The 18,148-nt window shown below is 63.7% G+C and overlaps 1 protein-coding gene across 3 annotated transcripts in view; it reads left to right on the forward strand.

The window, feature by feature from the left end:
• LRP1 (LDL receptor related protein 1) overlaps nucleotides 1-17,853 on the forward strand; it is a 79,049-nt gene extending 61,196 nt beyond the window's left edge. For all 3 annotated transcript variants that reach the window (XM_048327418.1, XM_048327419.1, XM_048327420.1), the window contains exons 51-89: nucleotides 396-512; nucleotides 697-825; nucleotides 901-1,023; nucleotides 1,441-1,581; nucleotides 1,668-1,855; nucleotides 2,338-2,521; nucleotides 2,700-2,785; nucleotides 3,031-3,150; nucleotides 3,685-3,872; nucleotides 4,264-4,469; nucleotides 4,663-4,851; nucleotides 5,028-5,176; nucleotides 5,581-5,674; nucleotides 5,953-6,069; nucleotides 6,161-6,280; nucleotides 6,711-6,833; nucleotides 7,479-7,604; nucleotides 8,270-8,386; nucleotides 10,028-10,134; nucleotides 10,305-10,437; nucleotides 10,707-10,826; nucleotides 11,266-11,388; nucleotides 11,641-11,784; nucleotides 11,862-11,996; nucleotides 12,175-12,294; nucleotides 12,627-12,898; nucleotides 12,986-13,164; nucleotides 13,403-13,509; nucleotides 13,702-13,818; nucleotides 13,901-14,077; nucleotides 14,462-14,602; nucleotides 14,704-14,877; nucleotides 14,968-15,129; nucleotides 15,463-15,637; nucleotides 15,975-16,079; nucleotides 16,271-16,335; nucleotides 16,559-16,646; nucleotides 16,728-16,872; nucleotides 17,550-17,853. In XM_048327418.1, the coding sequence (XP_048183375.1) occupies nucleotides 396-512; nucleotides 697-825; nucleotides 901-1,023; nucleotides 1,441-1,581; nucleotides 1,668-1,855; nucleotides 2,338-2,521; nucleotides 2,700-2,785; nucleotides 3,031-3,150; nucleotides 3,685-3,872; nucleotides 4,264-4,469; nucleotides 4,663-4,851; nucleotides 5,028-5,176; nucleotides 5,581-5,674; nucleotides 5,953-6,069; nucleotides 6,161-6,280; nucleotides 6,711-6,833; nucleotides 7,479-7,604; nucleotides 8,270-8,386; nucleotides 10,028-10,134; nucleotides 10,305-10,437; nucleotides 10,707-10,826; nucleotides 11,266-11,388; nucleotides 11,641-11,784; nucleotides 11,862-11,996; nucleotides 12,175-12,294; nucleotides 12,627-12,898; nucleotides 12,986-13,164; nucleotides 13,403-13,509; nucleotides 13,702-13,818; nucleotides 13,901-14,077; nucleotides 14,462-14,602; nucleotides 14,704-14,877; nucleotides 14,968-15,129; nucleotides 15,463-15,637; nucleotides 15,975-16,079; nucleotides 16,271-16,335; nucleotides 16,559-16,646; nucleotides 16,728-16,872; nucleotides 17,550-17,687 (5,444 nt within the window). In that variant the 3' untranslated portion in view covers nucleotides 17,688-17,853. The remainder of the gene's footprint in view (nucleotides 1-395; nucleotides 513-696; nucleotides 826-900; nucleotides 1,024-1,440; nucleotides 1,582-1,667; nucleotides 1,856-2,337; nucleotides 2,522-2,699; nucleotides 2,786-3,030; nucleotides 3,151-3,684; nucleotides 3,873-4,263; nucleotides 4,470-4,662; nucleotides 4,852-5,027; nucleotides 5,177-5,580; nucleotides 5,675-5,952; nucleotides 6,070-6,160; nucleotides 6,281-6,710; nucleotides 6,834-7,478; nucleotides 7,605-8,269; nucleotides 8,387-10,027; nucleotides 10,135-10,304; nucleotides 10,438-10,706; nucleotides 10,827-11,265; nucleotides 11,389-11,640; nucleotides 11,785-11,861; nucleotides 11,997-12,174; nucleotides 12,295-12,626; nucleotides 12,899-12,985; nucleotides 13,165-13,402; nucleotides 13,510-13,701; nucleotides 13,819-13,900; nucleotides 14,078-14,461; nucleotides 14,603-14,703; nucleotides 14,878-14,967; nucleotides 15,130-15,462; nucleotides 15,638-15,974; nucleotides 16,080-16,270; nucleotides 16,336-16,558; nucleotides 16,647-16,727; nucleotides 16,873-17,549) is intronic.
• The last annotated feature ends 295 nt before the right edge of the window (nucleotides 17,854-18,148 follow it).

The following is an 18,148-nucleotide window of genomic DNA, read 5'->3' on the forward strand; positions in this document are numbered from 1 at the left end:
GACCCCACATTCCTCCCCCTGTGTGGTTTTACTACACACTCCGGGGCTTTTAGCTGTGACCAGTATAAATGTCCTCCTGTGCTGGTTTGATCAGCACATACACAAGTGTCCGTGGCCCTTTTGAATGGGGCCACTTTTGGCTCCCTTCAGCTTTGTTTTTAGTTCTAACCTCCTGGAACAAGCTCCAAACAGTGCTCAGGAGCTGGGGGTCTTCCCCAGCTCCAGGAATAGGGAGTCCCCCACCAGCCCAGTGGTGCCCATCACCACGAGCAGTACCCCCAACACCCCCCTGGGCTCCTGGAGCCCGGCTGACCCAGCCTGGCCGTGCTCTGCTGGTGTCTCCTCCCCAGATCACCTCGCTCTGACCTCCATATCCTACTCTTCTCCTCTCCCAGACAAGTTCTGCTACCCCGTGCAGTTCGAGTGCAACAACCACCGCTGCATCTCCAAGCTCTGGGTGTGTGACGGGGCCGACGACTGCGGGGACGGCTCTGACGAGGACAGTCGCTGCCGTGAGTCTGCCGCAGCCCCTCTCCCCTGCCTCAGTCCCTGCCTGCTCCATTGCCGTGTTCCTGCCTCTGCCCATCCCTTCTCCCACCCGCACTCTCACCGCTCTCCTGAGCTCTGTGTCTTGGGGCTCCCCAGAGCCTCCAGCAGTGGGGTGACCGGACTCCATCCTGCTCCTCCCTTCCCCAGGGCTGACCACCTGCAGCTCAGGATCCTTCCAGTGCCCAGGCACCTACGTGTGCGTGCCGGAGCGCTGGCTCTGTGACGGGGACAAGGACTGTGCGGACGGGGCCGATGAGACCCTCGCTGCCGGCTGCTGTGAGTGCCCAAGGGAGGGGGGCTGGGGGTGGCAGGGGGCTGGCAGGGGCTGACGGTGGCGGTGCCCTGTTGCAGCGTACAACAACACCTGCGACGAGCGCGAGTTCACGTGCGGGAACCGGCAGTGCATCCCCAAGCACTTTGTCTGCGACCACGACAACGACTGCGGTGACGGCTCCGATGAGTCCCCAGAGTGTGGTGGGTGTCTGTGGGACCCAGGGGGACTGAGCTGGACTGACCCACTCCTCCTGGGCTTTGGGACGGTACCCTGGGAGGGTCTTCATCACCCCGGGGGGGTTTGATGTGAGTGTGGTGAGAGGGAACTCGGAGAGGCAGCAGAAGGGGATTATTGGTGGAGAGCAGCCCTTCAGCCCTGGCATCTCTCCAAACCCACGGAGAGATCCAAACCCACGGAGAGATCCAAACCCACGGAGGGATCCGTGTGTGTGCAGAGCAGCCCTGTCCCAAGCCAGCTGCTCCGTGGTGTCCCTGTCACTCCCAGCAGCTCGGGAAGCTTTGCCTCCGTGGTGCCTCTCTTTTCTCCGAGTGGCTCCACGGTGCCTCCAGAAGGTTCAGGAAAGTGGGATGCAGGCTGAGCCCCTCACCCTCCCTCAGAGTACCCCACCTGTGGCCCCCACGAGTTCCGCTGTGACAACGGCCGCTGCCTCAGCAACCGGCAGTGGGAGTGCGATGGGGAGTTCGACTGCCACGACCACTCGGACGAAGCACCCAAGAACCCACGCTGCAGCAGCCCAGGTACCTGTGGGGTCACGGTGGGGTCCCAGGGGGGATAGTGGGGTCCCAGCCACCCCCCACTGACCACTGCCACCTCTTCTCCACAGAGAACAAGTGCAACGACTCCTTCTTCCTCTGCAAGAATGGGAAGTGCATCTCCGAGGCGCTGCTCTGTGACAACAACAACGACTGCACTGACGGCTCCGACGAGCTGAACTGCTTCATCAACGAGTGCCTCAACAAGAAGCTGAGTGGCTGCTCCCAGGAGTGTGAGGACCTCAAGATCGGGTACAAGGTAGGGGGCCACGGGGTGGGGGGCTGCCTGCAGGGATCGTAGAGTTACGGAATGCCCTGAGTTGGAAGGGACCTACAAGGATTGTTGGAAGTCCAACGCCTGCCCCTGCACAGGAGACCTCAACAGTCCCACCCTGTGCCTGAGAGCGTTGTCCAAATGCTCCTGGAGCTCTGACAGCCTCAGGGCTGTGCCAACCACCAGTGCCTGACCACCCTCTGGGGGAAGAACCTTTTCCTGATATCCAGCCTAAACCTCCCCTGGCACAGCTCCTGCTGTTCCCTCTCCGCAGACCTGAGGGTTGTGTCTGTCCTGTGCCAGCTGGGCCAGGGATGTGACGCGGGCGCTTCAGGCACTGTTTGTGCATCTCAGCTGTCCTTGCCGAGTCCACGTGTCCCACGGTGACACTTGTCACCTCCCAGCACCTGCCACCTCCCGGTGCGCGGGCCTTGGAGGTGTCTGACAGCTCTGGGTTGCTCCTGCAGTGCAGATGCCGTCCCGGGTTCCGGCTGAAGGACGATGGGAAGACGTGCATCGACATCGATGAGTGCTCCACCACCTACCCCTGCAGCCAGAAGTGCATCAATACCCTGGGCAGCTTCAAGTGCCTCTGCACCGAGGGCTACAAGCTCAGACCTGACAACCCCACCAGCTGCAAGGCTGTCACAGGTGAGAGCCAGGATGTTCCTGGTGACCGTGGGATGTTCCTGGCGCTGGAGTTGGTCACAGGGTGAAGTGGCTGCCTCCAACTCACCAGGGAGTGGGGCAGAGAGGGTGGCGGGTCTGCAGGGTTCTGCCCGCGTCCCAGCAGTGCTTCCCTGCCACTTTTCCCTCTTTCCCCACGTAGATGAAGAGCCTTTCCTCATCTTCGCCAACCGGTACTATCTGAGGAAGCTCAACCTGGACGGCTCAAACTACACTCTGCTCAAGCAGGTGCGGGCTGAGCTGGGAGCAGGGGGGACACCAGCCCCACGTGGCTGGGATTTGGGGATGGAGAGGGCCCTGAAGGGCACGGGAGCTTCCAACTGAGGAGTTTGGGCTCTTGGTAGATCCATCTAAATGGCAGGAGGTCACTGTGAGCAAGGAGCAGGCGGTGAGGCTGTGGGGTCTATAAAACCCCCCAGAGCCCATGCCAGCCACCGGGGCTGCTGCAACCCTTCTCCCTCCCCCTTCCCCAGGGGCTGAACAATGCTGTGGCTCTGGATTTCGACTACCGGGAGCAGATGATCTACTGGACAGACGTCACCACGCAGGGCAGCATGATCCGCCGCATGCACATCAACGGCAGCAACGTCCAGGTGAGGGGACGGGGCAGCCCCTGGGGCACCCAGGGCACGCAGCTGGGCCTCACCCACCCCCTGCCCTGCTGTGGGGTCATCACTGGGCTCTGGGGATCAGCCCCGTGGGATGCTGGGCAGCCCCATCCCAAGCAGGGGTGGGCTCCATGCTGCCCCGAAGTACGGGACAAGGTGGGCTGGGGGAAGAGTCATGGAGTCATGGAATGATTTGGGTTGGAAGGACCCTTGAAATTCATCCAGTCCCACCCCCTGCCATGGGTTGGGACACCTTCCACTATCCCAGGATGCTCCAAACCTTGTCCAACCTGCCCTTGGACACCTCCAGGGATCCAGGGGCAGCCACAGCTCCTCTGGGTACCCTGTGCCAGAGCCTGCCCACCCTCACAGGGAGGAATTCCTTCCCAATAGCCCATCTAAACCTAAGAGGGGAGTGAGGAAGGAGATCTGGGCTGGCGAGGGGGATGTTGTCACCCCCGAGAGATCAGGGTTTGGTCCTCCCCGCTCAGCCCCGTCACCTTTGATTCCTCCCGGCAGGTCCTTCACCGCACGGGGCTCAGCAACCCCGATGGGCTGGCCGTGGACTGGGTGGGAGGAAACCTGTACTGGTGTGACAAGGGCCGGGACACCATCGAGGTGTCGAAGCTCAACGGCGCGTACCGCACCGTGCTGGTCAACTCGGGCCTGCGCGAGCCCCGCGCGCTGGTGGTGGACGTGCAGAATGGGTGAGAGCCTGGGGGACATGGACCTGCCCCTCTGCACTGGGAACGGGGCTGTGGTCGTCTTGCCGTAGTCCCAGAGGTTGGGAGATGGGATGAAGCCTTCCCTCCTGGCCTCAGGATGCTTCTCCCTGCCCTGTGCCTGTTTATCACAGAGTCACGGGGTGGTTTGGGGTGGAAGGGACCTTAAAGACCATCTTGTTCCACCCCACTGCTGTGGGCAGCCACCTTCCACTATCCCAGGTTGCTCCAAGCCCCGTCCAACCTTGGACACTTCCAGGGATAGGGCAGCCACAGCTTCTCTGGGCACCCTCTGCCAGGGCCTCGTCACCCTCACAGGGAGGAATTTCTGTGGTTTCTGACTCAGCCTCTCCCTGCCCTTCTGTTCCATCCCCAGCTACCTCTACTGGACGGACTGGGGCGACCACTCGCTGATCGGCAAGATCGGCATGGACGGCACCAACCGCAGCGTCATCGTGGACACCAAGATCACGTGGCCCAACGGCCTCACCCTGGACTACATCAACAGCCGGATCTACTGGGCCGATGCCCGTGAGGACTACATCGAGTTCGCCAGCCTGGATGGCTCCAACCGGCACACGGGTGAGAGCGCCGGGGCTCCCACAGCGCCAGCGGGCCTGGGAGGATGTCCAGGCTGTGGGTCAGGCCTTGGAGTGGGAGGCAGGGCTGCTGGGGACAGTCCCCAGCTCTGGCCACTCCTCTGTGTCCAGTGGCTGCTTCCTTGCGGGAGGGGGACGTGGGACAGCCCCTGGCTGAGTGCTTGCTCCCCTCGCAGTGCTGAGCCAGGACATCCCACACATCTTCGCGCTCACCCTCTTTGAGGATTTCATCTACTGGACCGACTGGGAGACCAAGTCCATCAACCGGGCCCACAAGACGACGGGAGCCAACAAGACGCTGCTGATCAGCACCTTACACCGGCCCATGGACATCCACATCTACCACCCGTACCGCCAGCCCGACGGTGAGCGCGGCCCGGGGGTCACCATGCTGGGGAACCATCCTGGGAAAGGGACATGGGGGGACGCTGGCTTGGGCAGGGGGAGCAGGAACAGGGTGACAAGGGTTCTTGCCGCTCCCACGCCGCCCTGAGGGTCCCCAGCCGGGTCTGACTCGCTGCTGTCCCCCTGCTCTCCCCAGTTCCCGACCATCCCTGCAAGATCAACAACGGCGGCTGCAGCAACCTCTGCCTGCTCTCGCCGGGTGGGGGGCACAAGTGTGCCTGTCCCACCAACTTCTACCTGGGCAGCGATGGCAAAACCTGTGTGTCCAACTGCACAGCCAGCCAGGTAACCCCCTGCTGCCTGTCCCTGCCTGTCCCTGCCTGTCCCTGCCTGTCCCTGCCTGCCTGGATAATCCCCGTGCCCCTGTCCCTCCCGCCGTGGTCTCCCCAGGGGTGCTGGGGTGCAGCAGGGTCTTCTGTGGGTGCAGGCAGCACCTCCCTCCTGTGGCACTTCATGTTTGGGGGTGTCTAGGGGAGCCAGAGAGCCTCCAGCTCTGGAATGTTCTTCTGCCCCTCTCCTCAAACCCCAGGGCCTGGGTGGGGTTAAGGCTTTGCTCCAGGTTGGGACTTGGGACTACCTGGAGGGGACAGCACAGGATCAGTGCCCTGGGCTGAGCTCACTGGGGATGAAATCTTTCGGGGTCCCCCCTCCCCATCCCGAGCCACCTCACGGGCTCCTCTCTCCACCAGTTTGTCTGCAAGAATGACAAGTGCATCCCTTTCTGGTGGAAATGCGACACGGAGGACGACTGCGGGGACCGGTCAGATGAGCCGGAGGATTGCCGTGAGTGCCGGGGGGTAACACAGCCCCCCATGTCCCAGCACCCCTGGGCTGTTGGGACAGCCCCGTGGAGGGGAGGGTCAGTCCAATAACGGGATTCAGGGAGCAGTGGGACGCACCTGTCCCTGTGTCGGGATTGTCCCGTGGAGCAGTGCCTGAGCCTGGAGTTGGGTGCTGGCTCCATGCAGAGGACCCCAGAGGGGTCCAGCAGGGGTTTGAGGTTGAGGTTTGCCCTAAAAATGTTCCTCAGAGCAAACCTGTGGCCCTGTGTTATCCCACAGCTGAGTTCAAGTGCAGGCCAGGGCAGTTCCAGTGCTCCACAGGGATCTGCACCAACCCCGCCTTCATCTGCGACGGGGACAACGACTGCCAGGACAACTCGGACGAGGCCAACTGTGGTAGGTTCCCCGCGTCCCCTTGTGACCCCCAGGCCCCCACAGCGTGCAGCTGCAGCCTGTCACCCCCTGACCATGTCACCTTCTCCCCCAGACATCCACGTCTGCCTGCCCAGCCAGTTCAAGTGCACCAACACCAACCGCTGCATCCCAGGCATCTTCCGCTGCAACGGGCAGGACAACTGCGGGGATGGGGAGGACGAGAAGGACTGCCGTGAGTGGGGGGCTCGGGGTGTGGGGTGGGAGTGAGCGTGGGCCACACTGAAGGGCTCAGGTCCATGTCTTGGGGTGTTTGGCTCCCTGAGGTGTCCCAGGGCTTTCTCCACAGACCCTCTGTCCCCATCACCCCCTGCTGCTGTCTCCTAAGTGGAAATGAAATCCTTAAATCCCTTGAAGTGGATTTGGGCTGAGCCTGTTGCCCAGCTGAGGGATCTGGTGGCCTCTTCCCTGTCCCCCCCCATAGCAGGGAGTCTTCTAGGGCCACTTGATGGCTCTGCTCCATCCCTTCTGCCGAGCACACCAGACCCTTGTGATCCCTGGAGCACCCGCACACCTCTCAGCCCTGCGGCTGGTTTTTGGGACAAGGGGTGGCTGGTTCCTGCCTGCCCTGCTGCCCCTCCTGACACCCCTCCTCCCTCCTGCAGCCGAGGTGACCTGTGCCCCCAACCAGTTCCAATGTGCAATCACCAAGCGCTGCATCCCCCGTGTCTGGGTCTGTGACCGTGACAACGACTGCGTGGATGGCTCCGATGAACCCGCCAACTGCAGTAAGGGGCCTGCGTGGGGAGAGGGGGCTGGCCACGTGTGAAATGGGGCCTCACTGCCACCGGTCACCTCTGTGTGACAGCAGGGTGGCAGGTCCCTGCTCAGTCCCTCCTTGGTCACTCCTTGGTCCCTGCTCTGTCTGCTCAGTCCCTGCTCAGTTCTGCCTTGGTCCCTCCTCAGTCCCTGTTCAGTCCCTGCCCAGTTCTACCCCAGTCCCTCCTCAGTCCCTGCCCAGTTCTACCCCAGTCCCTCCTCAGTCCCTCCTCAGTCCCTGCCCAGTTCTACCCCAGTCCCTCCTCAGTTCCTCCTCAGTCCCTGCCCAGTTCTACCCCAGTCCCTCCCCAGTTCCTCCTCAGTCCTTGCCCAGTCCCTCCTTGGTCCCTCCTCGATCCCTGCCCAGTCCCTGCCCAGTTCTACCCCAGCCCCTCCTCGGTCCCTGCTCAGTCCCTGTGGGCAGTGGGCGATGGTGGTGGTGGCTCTGCCTGGATCTGTTCTGCTGGGATCCTCCTCCCCCTGACTTCTCCCTGGACAATGCTTGGAAGGGAGGGGGATCTCCCCCAGCTCCAGGTTGTTCATCAGCCTTGCAGGGAACAACACATGCCTGACCAGTGCTGATTCCTGTGCCTGTGTCACTTTGTCCCCTCCAGCCCAAATGACCTGTGGTGTGGATGAGTTCCGGTGCAAGGACTCGGGCCGGTGCATCCCGGCGCGCTGGAAGTGTGACGGGGAGGACGACTGCGGGGATGGATCCGATGAGCCCAAGGAGGAATGCGGTGAGCAGGGGCTGCGGGGACAAGCCAGCGTCACCTTGTGTCCCTGCTCCCCGAGGGACAGGCTGCCCCAGGAGTTCCAGCTGCTCCTTTTCCGAGTGGCGTGGGCAGGGCTGGGTCAGAGGGAGGTGCAGGGCAGCGCTGACCCCCGTCCCTGTCCTGTCCCTTCTGTCGTGTGGGGCAGTGCTGACCCCTGTCCCTGTCCCACATCTCCCACTGTGCAGGACAGTGCTGACCCCTGTCCCTGTCCCATCTGTACCATCGTGTGGGGCAGTGCTGACTCCTGTCACTGTCCCCATCCCTTCCTTCCCCTTGTTTTGGGCAGTGCTGACACCTGTTCCTGTCCCATATTCCCTCTCGTTCAGGACAGTGCTGACCCCTGTCCCCGTCCCTGTCCTGTCCCTCCCCTGATTGGGGCAGTGCTGGCACCTGTCCTTGTCCCATTCATGCCCTCATGCAGGGCAGTGCTGGCCCCTGCCCCTGTCCTGTCCTGTCCCTCCCCTGATTTGGGGCAGTGCTGACCCCTGTCCCTGTCCCTTCCCTATTTGGGGCAGTGCTGACCGCTGTCCCTGTCCCATCCATGCCCTGGTTGGGGCAGTGCTGACCCCTGTCCTGTCCCTGTCCCATCCATAGCCTAACCCTGTCCCTGTCCCTGCTGTCCCTCGCAGACGAGCGCACGTGTGAGCCGTACCAGTTCCGCTGCAAGAACAACCGCTGTGTGCCGGGCCGCTGGCAGTGCGACTACGACAACGACTGCGGGGACAACTCGGACGAGGAGAGCTGCAGTACGTGCCACCCCCGAGCCTTTGCTGTCCCCAGGGCGGAGCAGTGGAGAGGGGACAGGTTTGGGCCCCCCCAGCCCCTCTGCTGCTGCCAGGGAGTGTCAGGCTGGTGGCCAGGAGAGCTACGGTGTCCCTCAGCCAAGACACCCCTGACTCCAGGGGTCTGGAGAGCCTGGCCCTGCAGAGGGGGGCTGTGCCAAGGAGACACCCCAAGGGTGATGGGTGACAGGGAAGAGGTGACCCCAACACGCTCCCTGTGTGGCCGGAGTCACCCGAGGGCACCTCGTCCTGCTTTGCCACCGAGCATCGCCCCGTGTGTCACCCCCTGCCTGGCAGTGGCACCTGGGATGGCGGTGGGGACACACAGAGCTGTCAGGAGGGACCCAGGTCACAACCCCAGGCGTGGGCCAGCGTATGGGGATCCCCAGAGCTGGGGCAGAGAGTCCAGTGCTGCCCCTTCATGAGCTCCCGCTCGTGTGCCAGCACCTGCCCCACTGAGCAGCCAAGGAACACGAGTGTCCTCATGGACAGGACCATTCCCAGGGCTCCACTGTGGCTCTGTCCCTCTGGAGGGGTTCAGGCTGCCTGTGGGATGGCACCAGGGTCTGCTGCCAGACCCTCTCCCACCCCACAGCACCCAGAGGATCCCAGGCTGCCCATGGGATGGCACCAGGGTCTGCTGCCAGACCCTCTCCCACCCCGCAGTGCCCACCGGGTCCCTCTGTCTCCCTGCAGCTCTTTAGAGTGCAGCTTTTGTTTTCTTTTCTGTTGATTTCCCGTCGTGTTTTTGAGTTTGTGCCATTTCACTTCATCTTATGTTTTTCTCCATTTTCACACTGTCGTTATGGGGCGCTCAGAGGTAGGTTCCTGCCAAAATCTTTTAATTCCATGTACAGTCTCTCTAAAATCAGTGAAGGCAACAATTTCTAGGTGAGGGCAGAGGGGTCAGGACCGGACAATCCAGGTGGATTTACTGAGCATCAGCACCAGCATCTCCTTCCAGTGGGGAGGGTCCGACCCTGCTGCTCCGCAGGGCCCGTGCATGGCTTGGACTTGGCTCCAAAACCCATCCCCACCGTGACTCTCCCTGCTCCACCTGGACACCCCCCGTCCCCCTCTTCCCCCACAGTCCTGTGCCGTGACCGGAGGGTCCCTGTGCCCCAACACCCCGAGGCCGTGGGGAGGGGAAGGGTCCTGAGAGCCATCCCAGGCGGGCGGCTGTGCCACGTGCCGTCCTCCTGGATTTGGCACTGGCCGTGCCAGTGAGCTGTGAGGGGGTGTCTGTCCCCGTGCCCTGTGAGGAGGGACAGGGATGAGGCTCTGCCAGGGCACCGCTGCAGTTCCTCCTGCCTGGGGGGCAGCCGGGGTGGGCAGCAGTGGGGCTGGTGCTGCCCTGTGGAGAGTGAGTGACCTGGGGGACAGCCACAGTGCCCCCCAACACTCCTGCAGGGAGCCCTGGAGTGGGGTGGGAAAGGGCTGGGAGGTGGTGCCAGCCGTGCCCCTCTGGCAGCTCCCCCGGCTCTGCCTGTACCCCCCTGTCCCCAGTGCCACCGGCCGTGTGTCCGTGTCAGCCAGGGCCACCCCTTTCCCTCGCAGCCTGCGTGTCCCCACGCTCAGGGCACACCCCGTGTTCTCTGTCCCCAGCGCCCCGGCCCTGCTCCGAGAGCGAGTTCTCGTGTGCCAACGGCCGCTGCATCGCGGGCAGGTGGAAGTGTGACGGGGACCACGACTGTGCTGACGGCTCCGACGAGGTACGGCAGCGGCGAGGGAGCGGGAGGGGGACGCAGGGACACGGGGACACATCCCCACCCCTGCCTCTGCCGGTGGCCCTGGGGCTCAGAACCTGGGTGTGGCAACAGGACAGCGGGCTGCTAGGGCCATGCTGTCCCTGCTGACCGTGTCCCTCGCCCGTCCCCTGCAGAAAGACTGCACCCCCCGCTGTGAGTTTGACCAGTTCCAGTGCAAGAACGGGCACTGCATCCCCATGCGCTGGCGCTGCGACGCCGACGCCGACTGCATGGATGGCACCGACGAGGAGAACTGCGGCACCGGGGGTAATGGCAGAGCTGCGTGTCCCGTCAGGGCGGGTCGTGTCACCCCCTCCCTGCCCTCGTGTCCCTGCTGCGGGTGGGAGCGCTCCCCTGTGTGTGTCCACCCCTCTCTGCCCCACCCTTGAGCATGCATGGACATGCATCTGAGCCCTGGAAACCCACCCAGCCCTGGACGCCCCCTGTCTGTGGTGGAAATTGGGATTGCGGCCCCAGGCTGGGGTTTTGGCAGCAGGGCAGCACGAGCTGACGTGTCCCCTCCTGTGCTGTTGCAGTTCGCACGTGTCCCCTGGACGAGTTCCAGTGCAACAACACCCTGTGCAAGCCCCTGGCCTGGAAGTGCGATGGGGAGGACGATTGTGGGGACAACTCGGACGAGAATCCCGAGGAGTGCTGTGAGTGACCCTGCGGTGCCTCTGCCCGGAGCCCTCCCATTCACAGGGTGGCAGTCCCGGGGCTCGGGCACCGCTGCGGGGACCAGACGGTCTGGGGAGACCTCTGGCAGCTCCTCTTGGGGGTGGCCGGTGGGGCTGAGGGGCTGGAGGTGGCTCCAGTTGAGGGAAAGGAGTCCCAGAGGGGCTGAGCGGGACGAAGGGCTGGCGGTGGGGAGGGGGCTTGGGTGGGGCCAGGGCTGGGCGAGGAGAGGGCTCACAGCAGCTGGGCGATTGTCTTTGCTTCAGTCTCTTTGCTTCAGCCTCCGGAGCCCGCTCGCCCGCGTGGGACAGCCCTCCCCGGAGAGCGGGCAGAGGCCGAGCAGCAGCTCGTGACAAGTGTGACAGCCTGGCTACGGCGTCTCCTTTCACCGTCACCGTTTGTTTCTGTTTGCTGGTGCAGTGAAATTCCAGTGTCCCCCCAACAGACCGTTCCGCTGCAAGAACGACCGGGTATGTCTGTGGATCGGTCGACAGTGCGACGGCATTGACAACTGTGGAGATAACACGGATGAGAAGGACTGCGGTGAGTGGAGCTGCCCGCGGGCACAGCCCTGTGCCCGCCTGGCCAGGGTGCCTGCGTGGTCACTACAGCCCTCGGGATGGTCATCCCAGAGCCCAGGGTTCAGGCCAGGTGTTGGGATTGGCTTTGTCCGGTCTTCCCTCCCAAAACCAGGGTGCAGATGCAGGGTCCCGAGTCCCTGACTGCTCCCAGAGGGTCCTGTGGGGATGGGTGCCCGGGACTTGGGGGGTCACAACTGCTGCCCCCCACCCGCAGAGTCACCCACGGCCAAGCCCAAGAGCTGCAGCCAGGACAAGAACGAGTTCCTGTGTGGGAACAAGAAGTGCATCAGCGCCAACCTCCGCTGCAACTTCTTCGATGACTGTGGCGACGGCTCCGATGAGGAATCCTGCTCCCACGGTGGGTGGGGAGCCGGGGGCCGGGTGTGGGCTGGGGGACTCGCTGTGACGCGCGTGTGACGGCGCATCCCCCTGCAGAGCACAAGTCATACGACTGCATGACCAACACCACCATGTGTGGGGACGAGGCCCACTGCGTCCAGTCCCAGTCCACCTCATACTGCACCTGCCGCAGAGGCTTCCAAAAGGTGCCGGACAAGAATTTTTGCCAAGGTACTTCCCGCTGCTGCTGGAGAGGGCTCAGGATCGGGCTGTGGGGTTTGGCATCGGTGAGATGTGATTTCACAGCTGGGATGGAGTTCGGGCGGCAGGAATTGTGTCCTTGGGGCAGAGTCGGGGTCTGTGGGGGCACCCTTGGGGTCTCCCCCTGATCCCATCTCCCGCTGTCCAGACATCAACGAGTGCCTGCGCTTTGGGACCTGCTCCCAGCTCTGCAACAACACCAAGGGCTCCCACGTCTGCAGCTGCGCCAAGAACTTCATGAAGACAGACAACATGTGCAAGGCGGAAGGTCAGGAGAAAACAGGCACCCACATGGGTTCTGTGTGTGTGCCCAGGACTCCCCTGCGTGCCCCGGAGCTCCAATGGGACCCCTGTGCTCTTCCCTCCATCCTCCTGCCGGTGCTGTCAGTCTGTCCATCCCGGAGAGAGAGAGCCCCAAGGCGATGATGAGCTTGCAGTGACCCTGTCCCTATCCCACCAGAGAGCTGGGCTGAGCCCCTGTTCCTGGTTGAGCCCCTGTTCCTGGTTGAGCCCCCACTCCTGGCTGAGCCCCCGTTCCTGGCTGAGTCCGTGTTCCCAGTCCAGGCCAGGCCAAACTCTCCTCATCCTCCTCCTCTGCAGGCTCCGAGCACCAGATCCTCTACATTGCGGACGACAACAAGATCCGGAGCATGTACCCCTTCAACCCCAACTCGGCCTACGAGCCGGCCTTCCAGGGCGATGAGAACGTGCGCATCGATGCCATGGACATCTACGTCAAGGGCAACAAGATCTACTGGACCAACTGGCACACGGGCAGGATCTCGTACCGGGAGCTGCCCGCCTCCTCCTCCGCCTCCACCGCCTCCAACCGCAACCGGCGCCAGATCGACGGCGGCGTCACCCACCTGAACGTGAGCGAGCTCTGCCAGGGCACGGCAGGGACAGGCTGATGGTGTCCTCCGTGTCCTCCCTCACCTGTCCCCGCTCTCCCTGCACAGATCTCAGGGCTGAAGATGCCGCGGGGAATCGCCATCGATTGGGTGGCCGGGAACATCTACTGGACGGACTCAGGGCGGGACGTCATCGAGGTGGCGCAGATGAAGGGCGAGAACCGCAAGACGCTGATTTCGGGGATGATCGATGAGCCCCATGCCATCGTGGTTGACCCGCTGCGGGGGTGAGAGACCTGAGCCTTTGTCCCATCCCTCTGCCCAGCCGTCACCCTGCTCCCCTCACCATGAGCCCACCCGTGGTGGCAGCTCCCCATGTCCCAGTGTCACTCTCTGTGTGTGCTCGAGTTGCCCCAGAGTTACCTGGTGACTCCAGGACGCTGTGGGGACAACATAGGAGGGTTTCTCTGGCTCGTCACTGGGCTGTCCCATTCCCCTGGGAATGAGCTGCCTGTGTCCCTACAGAACGATGTACTGGTCAGACTGGGGCAATCATCCCAAGATTGAGACGGCCGCCATGGATGGGACGCTGCGGGAGACCCTGGTGCAGGACAACATCCAGTGGCCAACAGGTGAGAGAGAGACAAGTGACAGGAGGGGGGCAAAAGCCATGATGGGGACATGTACAACCATTTGTGTTGGGGAAGGTTGTTCTAGGGGCTCGGACCCCCGCGGCAGAAGGGTGATGGGGCTGCTCTGTGGGTCAGTTGGTCAGGAGGGGCTCAGGGTGGGCTGCAGGCTCACTGGGGGCTGTGTCTCCTCAGGCCTGGCCGTGGACTACCACAACGAGAGGCTGTACTGGGCCGACGCCAAGCTCTCCGTCATCGGCAGCATCCGGCTCAACGGCACCGACCCCGTCGTGGCCATTGACAACAAGAAGGGTAAGGGGTGCCCCATGGGGGTCCCCGGCCTCAGACCCACCCCAAATCCCTGCCTCCACATGTCCCCTCCTGGCTTCCCCAGGGCTGAGCCACCCGTTCAGCATCGACATCTTTGAGGACTACATCTATGGCGTCACCTACATCAACAACCGCATCTTCAAGATTCACAAGTTCGGCCACAAGGCTGTCACCAACCTGACGTCCGGCCTCAACCATGCCACCGACGTCGTGCTCTACCACCAGTACAAGCAGCCTGAGGGTGTGTGTGGGCTCGGGACCCCCACCCTGCTCCCCCTGGGGTGGGAGGGAGGTGCCAGGGCTTGGTATCTGATGTGAGGTGCCAGAGGGTGAGGGGAGTGTTGGCAGAGCTTGGGAAGATGGGACGCAGACCCCCAGCTCCCTGCCCAAAGTGGGGGTGTGGGGGTGGGCAGAGCAGGGGGTTGGTGGGGTGGGTTGGGGGAGTCCAGCTGCAGTGGTGAGCGGTCAGCTGGTGACCCCAGGGCATGGGAGGGACAGCACAGGGCTGTGGAGGGGAGTGTCCTAGAGGTGCTGTAGAGCAAGAAGGGCTGTGGGTCACCATGCTGTCGCCACCCCGCCATCCTCTCCCTGCCGTCCTCACCGCCTGTGCCCTCCCCTCCCGCAGTGACCAACCCTTGTGACCGCAAGAAGTGCGAGTGGCTCTGCCTGCTCAGCCCCAGCGGTCCCGTGTGCACCTGCCCCAACGGCAAACGCCTGGACAACGGCACCTGCGTGGTCATTCCCTCGCCCACCGTCTCCCCCGTCGGTAGGTGACACGGCAGGAGGAGAGGATGAGGATGAAGAGGGGGATTGGGTCCTGCCAGCGTGGTCCTGCTCACCCCCAGCCCCTCCATGCCTCCCTCCCAGTGCCCACCACTGACACGTGCGACCTGGTGTGCCTGAACGGCGGCAGCTGCTTCCTCAACGCCCGCAAACAGGCCAAGTGCCGCTGCCAGCCACGCTACAACGGGGACAAGTGCCAGATTGACCAGTGCTGGGACTACTGCCAGAACGGGGGCACCTGCGCTGCCTCCCCCTCGGGTGAGCCGGGGGGGTCACGGCCGGTCCTGAGCAGACGGACGGACGGACAGACAGACAGGTGGACACAGAGCTAACGGGTCTTATCCCCAGGAATGCCGACGTGCCGCTGCCCCACCGGCTTCACCGGGCCCCGGTGCAACCAGCAGGTGTGCACGGACTACTGCCAGCACAACGGCAGCTGCACCGTCAACCAGGGCAACCAGCCCACCTGCCGCTGCCTGCCCACCTTCATCGGGGACCGCTGCCAGTACCGTGAGTGCCACGGGGTGGGGACAGCAGTGGGGGCATCGGGAGGGTGGCTGTCCCTCACCTGGAGATGTCTGGGGACAGTGCTAGAGGGATTGGGCTCCCAGGTCCCCCCTTCTGTGTGGGAATCCCTGGGGACAGCATCAGGGGTTGGGCTCCCTGATCCCCCTCTTCTGGAGGTGCTTGGGGACCTCTGGGAACAGCACCGATGGGATTGGATTCCCAGATCCCGCTGTTTTGGAGGATGCTATGTGAGCAGTGGTGGTGCTCCGTGGGGGACTGGGGCCACCAGCAGCCCTCTGAGGGTGCTGCCCGCTCTGACACCCTCGTCTCCCACAGGGCAGTGCTTTGACTATTGCGAGAATGACGGCGTGTGCCAGATGACGGCCAGTGGTGCCAAGCAGTGCCGCTGCCCCCCTCAGTTCGAAGGCGCCCAGTGCCAGGAGAACAAGTGCTCCCGGTGCCAGGAGGGCAAGTGCAGCATCAACAAGCAGAGCGGAGAGGTCTCCTGCATGTAGGTGCTGGGAATGTTGAGCTGGAGGGAGGAAAAGGGGTGGTGGGCACAGAGACCCCCAGAGAAAACCTGTTCCCCTGTGGCAGGATCGGCCAGAGCTGGGTCAGTAATTTAGGGCAGATAAATCCAGGGGACCTGGTGGTCCTGGGAGGAGGAGATGGAGGTGTCTCAGTGTCACCCCAAAGCCCATCCCGGTGTCCCAGCCATGGGTGCAGCTCAGCCGTGAGCTGTGCCGGTGGGATGAGCCAACAGCCAAGTCCTGGGAGGCTGGGGGGAGCACAGAACATCCGGGAGGGCACAGAGGGTACCCATGGGGCTGATCCCCTGTGCCCCACAGCTGCCCTGATGGGAAGATAGCGCCGAGCTGCCTGACCTGTGACAATTACTGCCTGCACGGCGGGACCTGCTCCATCAGCGACAAGACCCAGCTGCCCGAGTGCCTGTAAGAGGAGGGGACCGGGGGGCATGGAGGGGAGGGGGGGGGCAGGCGGGCTGTGTGCCCCCCGAGCCGTCACTGACACACCTCCATTTGTGTGTCCCCGCCCCAGCCTGACCCCAGGTCTGTGCCCTCCTCTCCCTCCCTCCCTGCATGGCCCTGCCCCGCTAATCCCGGTGCTCTCCCTGCGCTCCCAGGTGTCCCGCGGGGATGACGGGCACGCGCTGCGAGGATTTCGTCGTGGGCGAGCAGCAAAGCAGCCGTAAGTGGGGGTGGGGGGCAGTGTGTGACCCCCCCCTTGCACACCACGCAAGGGTTGTTGTGGGTGATCCAGGGCTACCCAGTGCCCCTGTGCGACCCCTGAACCCCGTGCTGTGGTGGAGGGGGAACAGGGCCAGCCCAGGCTGCTGGAGCTGGGGTGGGGGTGTGTGAGCGCTGCCCCCGCCCCCCCAGGCTCTGACTGTTCCCGTGCCTTCCTCCCGCAGGAACAGCTTCCATCGTCATCCCCATCCTGCTGCTCCTCATCCTCCTCACCGTGGTGGCTTTTGTCTGGTACAAGTGGAGAATTAAAGGGTGAGTCCGGTGGGGTGGAGGGGACGGGAGCTGTCCCTGGCGGGTGTCGCTGGCACTGACCCTCTGCCTCGCCCACCTCAGTGCCAAGGGCTTCCAGCACCAGCGGATGACCAACGGTGCCATGAACGTGGAGATCGGGAATCCCACCTACAAGATGTACGAGGGGGAGCCCGACGACGACGTGGGGGAGCTGCTGGACGCAGACTTCGCCCTGGACCCTGACAAGGTGAGGGGCTGTCAGCTCTGCGGGGTCCTGCCCAAAGTGGGGGGTGCTGGGGTGGGGGACACATTGCTGCAGCTCTCAGGGCTCTCTATGCAGTGGTCCTGGGGGAGCTCTGAGGGGCTGAATAGGCTTTGGGGCTGGCGGGGCTCTGAAGGTCTCAAAGGCTTCAGGGTTGGGGGCTTGGAGGGGTTGCAAAGGCTTTGAGGCATCACAAAACCTTTGGGGCTGGGGGGCTCTGAGGGGTCACAAAGCCTTTGGGGCTGGGCGGGCTCTGAGGATTCGCAGATTTTTGGGACTAGGAGAACTCCAAGGAGTCACAAAGGTTTTGGGGCTGGGCAGGCTCTGAGGGGGTCACAAAGCCTTTGGGGCTGGGGGGGCTGTGAGGGGTCACAAAGATTTTGGGGCTGGGGGCTGTGAGGGGTCACAAAGCCTTTGGGGCTGGGGGGCTCTGAGGGGTCACAAAGGCTTTGGGGCTGGGGGGCTCTGAGGGGTCACAAAGGCTTTGGGACTGGGGGCTGCAGGCAGGGCCGTCAGGGCTATCCCGTGTCCCAGGAGGAGGTCACAGCTGGTGGGGGCTCTCACCGAGTCGCCCCAGGGCAAGGAGCACCCCTGGGGACGGCAGTTCTGGCCAGGGGGGATGTCCGTGCCCCCTCCCACCTGCTCCCCCCCCTCCTCTGCAGCCCACCAACTTCACCAACCCGGTTTATGCCACGCTGTACATGGGCGCCCACAACAGCCGCAACTCCCTGGCCAGCACGGATGAGAAGCGGGAGCTGCTGGCACGGGGGGATGACGACCTGGCAGACCCCCTGGCATAGGGGCGTGGGGGGCGAGGGGCCGCGGGGCCCGGGCCCGGCACAGCTCCCGCCTCAGGGGCGGGCGGGGGGCCGGGGGGGGGGGGGGCACGAGCCGCTGTATAAATGTACAAATGAAGGATTATTACTTTTCTATGTGAGCAGTATTATTACCTGTATATTCCCCGGTCCCAGGCCTCGGCGTCTTCATTGCCAGACCCGGCTTTGGTTTATTTTGAATCTCTTTACATTGGGCCCCCCCACCTCCTCTTCCCCTTTCCATCCCACCCCTCCTCACCCCCTCCCGCCCCCAGCACAGGCCGGGGTGTCACGGTACCGGGGCGAACACATCGGGGCTGGGGCTGACGGGACACGTGGGGTCACTGCTCTGGGGGGGCACAGGTCGGGGGGAGGCAGAGCGGGGACCACAGGCTCCCAACGCCCCCTGCCCACCCCCCCCCCCCAACAACTGCAGCAGCTCCCCT

This window comes from Corvus hawaiiensis, chromosome 24, assembly GCF_020740725.1.
Source record: "Corvus hawaiiensis isolate bCorHaw1 chromosome 24, bCorHaw1.pri.cur, whole genome shotgun sequence".
Classification (NCBI taxonomy): Eukaryota; Metazoa; Chordata; class Aves; order Passeriformes; family Corvidae; genus Corvus; species Corvus hawaiiensis.